This window comes from Babylonia areolata, chromosome 6, assembly GCF_041734735.1.
Source record: "Babylonia areolata isolate BAREFJ2019XMU chromosome 6, ASM4173473v1, whole genome shotgun sequence".
NCBI classification, from domain to species: Eukaryota; Metazoa; Mollusca; class Gastropoda; order Neogastropoda; family Buccinidae; genus Babylonia; species Babylonia areolata.
The window spans coordinates 51,172,637-51,184,678 of NC_134881.1; the positions used below are offsets into that span (position 1 = coordinate 51,172,637).

Here is a 12,042-nt window from a genome sequence, read left to right on the forward strand (position 1 = left end):
CCCACCCATCCCTCTTTCTCTTCCTGTCTTTCTCACCTTCTCTTTCTGTCAGTCTGTCTTTCTCCCTCCCCCCCCCCTCTCTCTCTCTCTCTCTCTCTCTCTCTCTCAACTGTGTTTATGTGTATTAGCATTGATGTTTGCACCCTCCCTTCTGCTTCTTCTTCTTCTCCTCCTCCTTCTTCCTTCCTTCTTCTTCTTCTTCTTCTCCTTCTCCTTCTCCTTCTTCTTCTCCTTCTTCTTGTTCTTGTTCTCCTTCTTCTTCTTCTTTTTCTTCTCCTTCTTCTTTTTCTTCTCCTTCTCCTTCTTCTTCTTCTTCTTCCTTTTCCTCTTTTTCTTCGTCCACATGAAGTGGGCCATTGTTTTTTTTGGTAGTCCCCAGAGAAGGGCTGTATGGAAATGAGGACATTTCGTGATCGTTCCTGTTTGTCAATGATTGAAAGGTTGATGAATTGCAAATACGTTCAATTTTGTGTTCATTGTAAATATGCAGGGCTTCGTCACATTGCACGTGGCGTATATTTCGTTGTTGTTGTTGTTGGTTTGTTTTTTTACTCATTTCCCTCCCTTTTTTTCCACTTTGGTGCTGTGTTTGTCCCCCTCCTATGTAACCCACTCTCTGTGTAACCCTCTCTCTGGTGCTGTGTTTGTCCCCCCTCCTGTGTAACCCTCTCTCTGGTGCTGTGTTTGTCCCCCTCCTATGTAACCCACTCTCTGTGTCACCCACACTCTGGTGCTGTGTTTGTCCCCCTCCTGTGTAACCCTCTCTCTGGTGCTGTATTTGTCCCCCCTCCTGTGTAACCCTCTCTCTGGTGCTGTGTTTGTCCCCCCTCCTGTGTAACCCTCTCTCTGGTGCTGTGTTTGTCCCCCTCCTGTGTAACCCTCTCTCTGGTGCTGTATTTGTCCCCCCTCCTGTGTAACCCTCTCTCTGGTGCTGTGTTTGTCCCCCCTCCTGTGTAACCCTCTCTCTGGTGCTGTATTTGTCCCCCCTCCTGTGTAACCCTCTCTCTGGTGCTGTGTTTGTCCCCCTCCTGTGTAACCCTCACTCTGGTGCTGTATTTGTCCCCCTCCTGTGTAACCCTCTCTCTGGTGCTGTGTTTGTCCCCCCTCCTGTGTAACCCTCTCTCTAGTGCTGTGTTTGTCCCCCTCCTGTGTAACCCTCTCTCTGGTGCTGTGTTTGTCCCCCTCTATGTAACCCACACTCTGGTGCTGTGTTTGTCCCCCCTGCTGTGTTTGTCCCCACCCTATGTAACCCACTCTCTGTGTAACCCTCTATCTGGTGCTGTGTTTATCTCCCTTCTGTGTAACCCACTCTGGTGCTGTGTTTGTCCTCCCTTCTGTGTAACCCTCTATCTGGTGCTGTGTTTATCTCCCTTCTGTGTAACCCACTCTGGTGCTGTGTTTGTCCTCCCTTCTGTGTAACCCACCCACACCGTGCCGTTGTCACTGTTGTGTGTCCCTCACTCACTCATCCTCACCGTGCCGTTGTCACTGTTGTGTGTCCCTCACTCATCCTCACCGTGCCGTTGTCACTGTTGTGTGTCCCTCACTCATCCTCACCGTGCCGTTGTCACTGTTGTGTGTCCCTCACTCATCCTCACCGTGCCGTTGTCACTGTTGTGTGTCCCTCACTCACTCATCCTCACCGTGCCGTTGTCACTGTTGTGTGTCACTCACCCACACCGTGCCGTTGTCACTGTTGCAGAAGCAGTACCGCCGTTTGCAGGAGGGTCTTCTCTGCCTGCTGGCCCTAGGGGCGACCTTCGTCGGCTTCCGCATCTACTTCATGGGCAACAAGCCCCCGGAGTTCGCCCCCTCGGACAACCCGGCCTCGGACAGCGACAGCGTGCTGACGCGAACGTTGACGTACCACTACCTGCCGGCGCTCAACGTGTGGATCATGCTCTTCCCCTACCAGCTGAGCTTTGATTGGTCCATGTCGGCCATCCCTCTTGTGGAGAGTGTGGGTGACGCCCGCAACCTGGCCACTGTGACGTTCTACTGCTGCCTCGGATACCTCGCTCTGCACGTGGTCCGGAGCGTCAATGAGAGGGCCAGGGGAGTACGGGTGCTGGTTTCGTCGTCGTCGTCGCCCAAGCTGACGGCAGGGGCCAAGTCCCACCACCACCACCACGCTAACGGGAACGGCGTGGCGTCACACCACCACCACCACCACCACCACCACCACCATTCTCATTCCTCCAGCGCCGCTCATTCCTCTCGGACATCCGCCTCCTCCTCCGCCAACTCCAGCCCTGCTCATCGGAGGAGCTCTGTTTCGGCGGAGAGTTCGTCGGACTCTTCCATACTTTCCTTTCCCTCGTCCTCGCCGGGAGGGTTTCCCACCACCACCACCACCACCACCGCCACCGCTACCTCCCCAACATGGACGTCGTGGCGGTCGTTGGACGTGCTGATCCTGTCGTTGTCCTTCATCGTCTTCCCCTTTATCCCGGCCTCCAACCTCTTCTTCTACGTCGGCTTCGTCATCGCGGAGCGCATCCTCTACATCCCCTCCATGGGCTTCTGCCTGCTGCTGGCCCAAGGAGCGCACCTGTTGAGGGCGCGTGCTCGCTCGGAGGGCGGGAGGAAGGGGGTGGCGGGCGGGGTGGTGGCGGTGCTGCTGCTCTTCTCGCTCAGGACGTGGCAGCGCAACCAGGACTGGCAGACCGAGGAGAAGCTGTACACGGCAGGCCTGAAGGTCAACCCCGCCAAAGGTGAGGTCGTTGTGTTGGGCAGGGTTTTTGGGGTTTTTTTTTTTTTTTTTTTAGTTGTTGTTTGGTGGTTGGTCGGTTGGGTTTGTTTGGGGTTTTTTGTTTGTTTGGGTTTTTGTTGTTGTTGTTTGTTTTTGTTTTTTTTGGGAGGGTTTTGTGTGTGTGTGTGTGTGTGGGGGGGGTTCTTTTCGGAAAGGTGGGGGGCTGGGGGGGGGGGGGGGGGGGGGTTCAAGTTATTGTATGTGTTGAGGTGTGTGTGTTGTTCGTGTATTTGTGTTGCGTTGTGGAGTGTGTGTGTTTGGAGGGCTGGGGTTTTTTTTGTTTGTTTGTTTGTTTTTTGTTGTTGTTTTTTTGTTTGTGTTGAGCTGTTATGTTTGTGTGTGTGTGTGTGCGTGCGTGCGTGCGTGCGCGCATATATGTATGTGTGTGTGTGTGCGTGCGTGCGTGTGTGTGTCAGAGACAGTTGGTATCTGTGTGTCCATGTCATATATATGCATGAACTATGCACCTGATCTGTTCGGCACGTGAATAATGGACAGATCTCATGCTTGCCTTGGATGATCATCGTCACATGTTTGGTTACTAATATATATATATATATATGTGTGTGTGTGTGTGTACAAAGAAAGAGAGAGAGAGATGTATGTAAACTATGTATGTGTTTGTGTGAGTGTGTGTGGAGATGTATAATTTTCACTTTTGACAAGTGCCAAAAAGCAAATCTGTTTGCATATATTTCAGTGTTATACACGGATGTTGGTAGGGTCTTTTTGTTGTTTTTTCATTTGTGTGCATTCATTACTTTTGCATGTATGGCGATATCTTGGAATGATGGGGATACGTATTGAACAAAGACCTCTTCAAGTGGAACTTTGTTCTGTGCACATGATCCAAGAACTAGCGGCGACTGGCAAAAAAAAAATCGATTAAAAAATGCAAAACAAAAAAACCCCCCAAAAAACCTGAATAATTTCTCCACAAACAGAAAATAAACAGGTATCTAAGAGAAACACCAGAAGATAACTTGTCACAAAGATTAAATATTTATTTGAAAGTAAACGAAAAAAAGATTAGTAATTCGAGGACGTGCCAAATAAGACAGACGAATACCGCGCAACCGTGTTTGATTTTTAGAGCATAAGTACAGTCGATGAAATAAGAATATAAATAAGAATATATATATGTGTGTGTGTGTGTGTGTGTATATATATATATATATATATATATATATATATATATAGATATATATATATATATATTCTTGCTGGAACATTTCGAAGTACATGTATCAGCTTTAACATCGTACATCCATGCACTTAAAAAATATCTGTAGCAAGTCAGGAAAAATGATTTTTTTTTTTGGAGGGAGGGCAAACCTAACTGCACCAATTAGACGGTTTTCAAACTGTAGAGCACGTGTGTGGAACTTGTGATACGCAAGGAACCTCTTCAAAGTGGAGGGGGTGGGGGCGGGGGGGGGGAGACGGGGCGGGGGGGAGTGTGGGGGGGGTGGGGGGGGGCGTGAAATAGCAGACTGTCGGCGGGCCGTTTGCGCAGCTACTGTTGGTTCAAGTGGCGTCGTTCTGGTAGTGTCGGTGTTTTTTTGGTTTGAGGTGGGTTCCCTTTCCCCTCTGGCCTGGGTAGGTCCTCCCCTCCAGCCATGACACGCCAAGCATTGTGTAGTGTTGTGCTGTGTTGTCTTTATTGCACTGTGCTCTGTTGTGTTGAACTGGATTGTGTTGCAGTATATCGTAATTGTACTGTGTTGTATTGGTATTGTAAACAAAGTGAGTCTATGTTTTAACCCGGTGTTCGGTTGTCTGTGTGTGTGTGTGTGTGTCTGTGTGTCCGTGGTAAACTTTAACATTGACATTTTCTCTGCAAATACTTTGTCAGTTGACACCAAATTTGGCATAAAAATAGGAAAAATTCAGTTCTTTCCAGTCATCTTGTTCAAAACAATATTGCACGTCTGGGATGGGCACAAAAAAATTAAAAAAAGAAGCCGAATTATACGCAAACTGCATTTACTGTTATATTTATATTTTTTGTATTCTCTAAACTTGGCACTCTGACCTCTTATTCTGACACAACAAGAGCAGTCATTATTATCATTTTTTGTTCAAACAGGAACTTCTTTTGCTAAGCATGGAATTTTTATTTATTTTGCAAACGTTTTGGTGCAGATAGTAAAAAAGGGAAATTACTCTGTAATTAATGCTAGGCGACGTAATTTATCACAAGTGAGTCTTGAAGGCCTTGCCTCTCTTGTTTGGTTTGAGGTGGGTTCCCTTTCCCCTCTGGCTTGGGATGGTCCTCCCCTCCAGCCATGACACGCCAAGCATTGTGTAGTGTTGTGTACCGTGTTGTGCTGTGTTGTCTTTATTGCACTGTGCTCTGTTGTGTTGAACTGGATTGTGTTGCAGTATATCGTAATTGTATTGTGTTGTATTGGTATTGTATCGTTTTTGTATTATGTTTTTTTGTATTGTATTGTGTTGTATTGCAGTGCATTGTAATTGTATTGTGTTGTATTGGTATTGTAGTGTAGTGTAGTGTATCGTATTGATATTGTCGTGCACTGTAGTGTATTGCATTAGTATTTGTCACAACAAGGTCTAGTGGAGGGGAAGGAAATACTGGCGGCAATGGGATTCCATCCCGCACCCTCAGATTCTCTCCTTCCTTTTGGCGGACACGTTACCGCTAGGCCACCACTCCACGCAGGGCCATGTGGAAGTGAACTGTGAAAGCTAACTGACCCCGGGTGGTTTGCATCAGCCAAATTAGCAGCGCCAAGTTTGTGCTTGTCGTTAATGGTGTTCCTAACTCCAGGGTAAATTTCGTATACTTAGGAACATTCTTCACTCTATGCAAACTTAGCGCTGCAAAGATGGCCTTCTGCACCCTGACCCTGAGCTGCGATGTATGAGTGACATGTTTGCACAGCGCTGGGAAGGTTCCGAAGTTTGTGGAATTCAGAGTACACTTGGGAAATGTCTTACTGTTTGCACAGCGCTGGGAAGGTTCCGAAGTCTGTGGAATTCAGAGTACACTTGGGAAATGTCTTACTGTTTGCACAGCGCTGGGAAGGTTCCGAAGTCTGTGGAATTCAGAGTACACTTGGGAAATGTATTTCTGTTTCCACAGCGCTAGGAATGTTCCGAAGTCTGTGGAATTCAGAGTGCACTTGGGAAATGTCTTACTGTTTGCACAGCGCTGGGAATGTTCCGAAGTCTGTGGAATTCAGAGTACACTTGAAAAATATCTTACTGTTTGCACAGTGCTGGGAATGTTCCGAAGTCTGTGGAATTCAGAGTACACTTGAAAAATATCTTACTGTTTGCACAGTGCTGGGAAGGTTCCGAAGTCTGTGGAATTCAGAGTACACTTGGGAAATGTCTTACTGTTTGCACAGCGCTGGGAAGGTTCCGAAGTCTGTGGAATTCAGAGTACACTTGGGAAATGTCTTACTGTTTGCACAGCGCTGGGAAGGTTCCGAAATCTGATGAATTAGAGCACACTTGGGAAATGTCTTACGCTGTGCAAACTTAGCGCTACTAAAAACGCTCGCGCAACCCAAGCCAACCCTGTCTTGGTGATTAGTGCGTTGGTGTTTCATGCGCAAGAGACGGTGTCGGAATGGTTGATGAAGACGCCTTTCTGCCAGTACAGTGTCCGTGAGGGCCTGGGTTCGATTCATGCTCTCACCCTTTCTCCCTTTCTCCCCAGTCTGACTGGGAAATCAAACCAAGCTTCTGGTCATTCGGATGAGACGATAAACCGCGGTCCCGTGTACAGCACGCACGTGGCCCACTGAAAAAAACAACCCATGGCAACAAAAGTGTTGTCCTTCTGGCAACGTTTTGCTGAAGAAATCCACTCTAATAGATACACAAAATATATATATGCATGCACTCAAAGCCTGTCTAGCGCGTTGGGTTGTGCTGTCAGGCATCTACCTAGCAGATGTGGTGTACCGTGTGTATGGAATTGTCTAATGCAGTGACGGGCGCAATAGCCGAGTGGTTAAAGCGTTGGACTGTCAATCTGAGGGTCGCGGGTTCGAATCACGGGTGACGGCGCCTGGTGGGTAAAGGGTGGAGATTTTTACGATCTCCCAGGTCAACATATGTGCAAACCTGCTAGTGCCTGAGCCCCCTTCGTGTGTATATGCAAGCAGAAGATCAAATACGCACGTTAAAGATCCTGTAATCCATGTCAGCGTTCGGTGGGTTATGGAAACAAGAACAAACCCAGCATGCACACCCCCGAAAACGGAGTATGGCTGCCTACATGGCGGGGTAAAAACGGTCATACACGTAAAAGCCCACTCGTGTGCATACGAATGAACGCAGAAGAAGAAGAAGAGAGTCTAATGCAGTGACGCCTTCTTGAGAAACTGAAACTGAAACAAACTTAGGCGGAAGGCGGTGATGTCTTCAAGCTGACCAGTGCAGCCAGTCTGCCGGCACGAACCTTTTGTTCAACCTGCCGGTCACTACCTGTGGTTCAGCTGTGGTCTTCAGGGTGATTGGCTTGTGATGGTCCTGTCGAACACTACCTGTGGTTCAGATGCGGTCTTCATGGTGATTGGGTTGTGATGATCCTGTCGGACACTACCTGTGGTTCAGCTGTGGTCTTCAGGGTGATTGGCTTGTGATGGTCCTGTCGAACACTACCTGTGGTTCAGATGCGGTCTTCATGGTGATTGGGTTGTGATGATCCTGTCGAACACTACCTGTGGTTCAGCTGTAGTCTTCATGGTGATTGGGTTGTGATGGTCCTGTCGGACACTACCTGTGGTTCAGCTGTGGTCTTCAGGGTGATTGGGTTGTGATGATCCTGCCATGGGTTGGGGTGAGTGAAGGATGTAATTGGGTGGGGTTGTGATGACACAGACGTGGGTTGGGGTGAGTGAAGGATGTAATTGGGTGGGGTTGTGATGACACAGACGTGGGTTGGGGTGAGTGAAGGGCGCGGCAAGGGAGGTACACCCAGTGTCTCAGAGCAAAGGAGAAATCAGAAGAAAGAACATGAGACGTCCGACATGAAACTGTGAGACAAGAGAGACAAGACGAAGCTTATGCTGTCTTCCACCATTCTGACGGAACGTCCACTGTCTGAGTGAAACGCAACGAACGCGTTGCACTTACCAAAAGTGCTCCTAAATACAGAGACTAGTCTTCTGTGTGTGTGTGTGTGTGTGTGTGGCTGGAGTCTTGGCCAGACGATACAATTAGTGATAGCTGGTTGCGTGTGTGTATGTATGTTTTATGGCCCTGTTTCTTCAGGACAGACCTCTCGCATAGAACGCGGGGGGGAAACGACATGAATACTATCGGTAGTCGCTGTCCGCCACGAGCGGTGGTTTATGGCCCATAAAAGGGTGACAGATCAACGGAATCTAACGGACAACTGATCGCGGAGCGGCAAGTGTGTGTTTACATATCACAACTTTAGTGTCGGCACATGACCATGGCAGAACCACGATTATGCTGACATTATACTTTACTTCTTTTCATCGTCAGGGCTTTTATTGCCTTTGAGAGATTGGCAAGACTTAAAAAGACAGTAAATATTCCCCTCCTAACGCTAGTAAATGTTCCCCCCCTGACGCCAAGATCGCGAAAGCCGCCGACATTCTGAATGTTATTCAGAAACCTGACTATAGTTCGCCTAATGCACCCAGTGCAAGTTAGGGGAATTTGATTCTCTGTCTCTGTCTGTCTCTGTCTCTGTCTCTCTCTCTCTCTCTCTCTCTCTCTCTCTCTCTCTCTCTCTCTCTCTCTTCTCTTCTCTTCTCTGTATTCTTCGTCGCAGTAGCAGTAGATGTAGCAGTGTTAACAAAATGATTATTGTTGTGTCGTTGTCGTTAATGTTGTTCTTGTTATTGTTGTCACAAGGACAGATTGGAAGACTGGGCGATATCTAAAATATTTATCCTTGAGTAATAAAGTTTTTGAATCTTGAATCACTCTCTTCATATATATATATATATATATATATATATATATATATATATATATATATATATATATATATATATATATATATAGTGTGTGTGTGTGTCTGTGTCTGTGTGCATGTATATATCTCTTTTTATCTATCTGTATATATAAAAATACATATATGTATTATATATATATATATATATATATATATATATAGTATATATATATATATATATATAGAGAGAGAGAGAGAGAGAGAGAGAGAGAGAGAGAGAGAGAGAGAAAATAAAATTCCCCTAACTTGCACTGGGTGCATTATATATATATATATATATATATATATATATTCGCCTGTCTCTAAACTGGTGATTCCGCTTCGTTTATTTTCTCTGTGGGTGAGAGAGAGAGAGAGAGAGAGAGAGAGAGAGAGAGAGAGAATTGTATTTTATTCGCTCGGAGAGAGAGAGAGACAGTGAGACCCACACCACAAGATTCAACACACTCTGGAGAGAGAGAGAGAGAGTAACAGTGAGACCCACACCACAAGATGCAACACACTCTGGAGAGAGAGAGAGTAACAGTGAGACCCACACCACAAGATGCAACACACTCTGGAGAGAGAGAGAGAGAGTAACAGTGAGACCCACACCACAAGATGCAACACACTCTGGAGAGAGAGAGAGAGACAGTGAGACCCACACCACAAGATGCAACACACTCTGGAGAGAGAGAGAGAGAGTAACAGTGAGACCCACACCACAAGATGCAACACACTCTGGAGAGAGAGAGAGAGACAGTGAGACCCACACCACAAGATGCAACACACTCTGGAGAGAGAGAGAGTGAGACCCACACCACAAGATGCAACACACTCTGGAGAGAGAGAGAGAGAGACAGTGAGACCCACACCACAAGATGCAACACACTCTGGAGAGAGAGAGAGAGAGAGACAATGAGACCCACACCACAAGATGCAACACACTCTGGAGAGAGAGAGAGTAACAGTGAGACCCACACCACAAGATGCAACACACTCTGGAGAGAGAGAGAGAGAGTAACAGTGAGACCCACACCACAAGATGCAACACACTCTGGAGAGAGAGAGAGAGAGTAACAGTGAGACCCACACCACAAGATGCAACACACTCTGGAGAGAGAGAGAGACAGTGAAACCCACACCACAAGATGCAACACACTCTGGAGAGAGAGAGAGAGAGAGACAATGAGACCCACACCACAAGATGCAACACACTCTGGAGAGAGAGAGAGAGAGAGAGAGACAGTGAGACCCACACCACAAGATGCAACACACTCTGGAGAGAGAGAGAGAGAGAGACAATGAGACCCACACCACAAGATGCAACACACTCTGGAGAGAGAGAGAGTAACAGTGAGACCCACACCACAAGATGCAACACACTCTGGAGAGAGAGAGAGAGAGTAACAGTGAGACCCACACCACAAGATGCAACACACTCTGGAGAGAGAGAGAGAGAGTAACAGTGAGACCCACACCACAAGATGCAACACACTCTGGAGAGAGAGAGAGTAACAGTGAGACCCACACCACAAGATGCAACACACTCTGGAGAGAGAGAGAGAGAGAGACAGTGAGACCCACACCACAAGATGCAACACACTCTGGAGAGAGAGAGAGAGAGTGACAGTGAGACCCACACCACAAGATGCAACACACTCTGGAGAGAGAGAGTGAGACCCACACCACAAGATGCAACACACTCTGGAGAGAGAGAGAGAGAGAGACAGTGAGACCCACACCACAAGATGCAACACACTCTGGAGAGAGAGAGAGAGAGAGAGAGAGAGTGAGACCCACACCACAAGATGCAACACACTCTGGAGAGAGAGAGAGACAGTGAAACCCACACCACAAGATGCAACACACTCTGGAGAGAGAGAGAGAGAGACAGTGAGACCTACACCACAAGATGCAACACACTCTGGAGAGAGAGAGAGAGACAGTGAAACCCACACCACAAGATGCAACACACTCTGGAGAGAGAGAGAGAGACAGTGAAACCCACACCACAAGATGCAACACACTCTGGAGAGAGAGAGAGAGAGAGAGAGAGAATGAGACCCACACCACAAGATGCAACACACTCTGGAGAGAGAGAGAGACAGTGAAACCCACACCACAAGATGCAACACACTCTGGAGAGAGAGAAAGAGAGAGAGAGACAGTGAAACCCACACCACAAGATGCAACACACTCTGGAGAGAGAGAGAGAGAGAGAATGAGACCCACACCACAAGATGCAACACACTCTGGAGAGAGAGAGAGACAGTGAAACCCACACCACAAGATGCAACACACTCTGGAGAGAGAGAAGAGAGAGAGAGACAGTGAAACCCACACCACAAGATGCAACACACTCTGGAGAGAGAGAGAGAGACAGTGAAACCCACACCACAAGATGCAACACACTCTGGAGAGAGAGAGAGAGAGAGACAGTGAGACCCACACCACAAGATGCAACACACTCTGGAGAGAGAGAGAGAGAGACAGTGAAACCCACACCACAAGATGCAACACACTCTGGAGAGAGAGAGAGAGAGACAGTGAAACCCACACCACAAGATGCAACACACTCTGGAGAGAGAGAGAGAGACAATGAGACCCACACCACAAGATGCAACACACTCTGGAGAGAGAGAGAGAGAGAGAGACAGTGAAACCCACACCACAAGATGCAACACACTCTGGAGAGAGAGAGAGAGAGTGAGACCTACACCACAAGATGCAACACACTCTGGAGAGAGAGAGAGACAGTGAAACCCACACCACAAGATGCAACACACTCTGGAGAGAGAGAGAGAGAGACAATGAGATCCACACCACAAGATGCAACACACTCTGGAGAGAGAGAGAGAGAGAGTGAAACCCACACCACAAGATGCAACACACTCTGGAGAGAGAGAGAGAGAGAGTGAAACCCACACCACAAGATGCAACACACTCTGGAGAGAGAGAGAGACAGTGAAACCCACACCACAAGATGCAACACACTCTGGAGAGAGAGAGAGAGAGAGACAGTGAGACCCACACCACAAGATGCAACACACTCTGGAGAGAGAGAGAGAGAGAGACAGTGAGACCCACACCACAAGATGCAACACACTCTGGAGAGAGAGAGAGAGAGTGAGACCCACACCACAAGATGCAACACACTCTGGAGAGAGAGAGAGACAGTGAGACCCACACCACAAGATGCAACACACTCTGGAGAGAGAGAGAGAGAGACAATGAGATCCACACCACAAGATGCAACACACTCTGGAGAGAGAGAGAGAGAGAGTGAAACCCACACCACAAGATGCAACACACTCTGGAGAGAGAGAGAGAGAGAGACAGT

General features: G+C 47.7%; 1 protein-coding gene across 1 annotated transcript in view; it reads left to right on the forward strand.

Annotated features, from left to right (window-relative positions):
- Nucleotides 1-12,042, forward strand: part of LOC143283433 (protein O-mannosyl-transferase TMTC2-like) — a 232,707-nt gene that overhangs the window by 160,465 nt on the left and 60,200 nt on the right. The window contains exon 3 of the mRNA XM_076589670.1: nt 1,703-2,714. Within this exon, the coding sequence (XP_076445785.1) occupies nt 1,703-2,714 (1,012 nt within the window). The remainder of the gene's footprint in view (nt 1-1,702; nt 2,715-12,042) is intronic.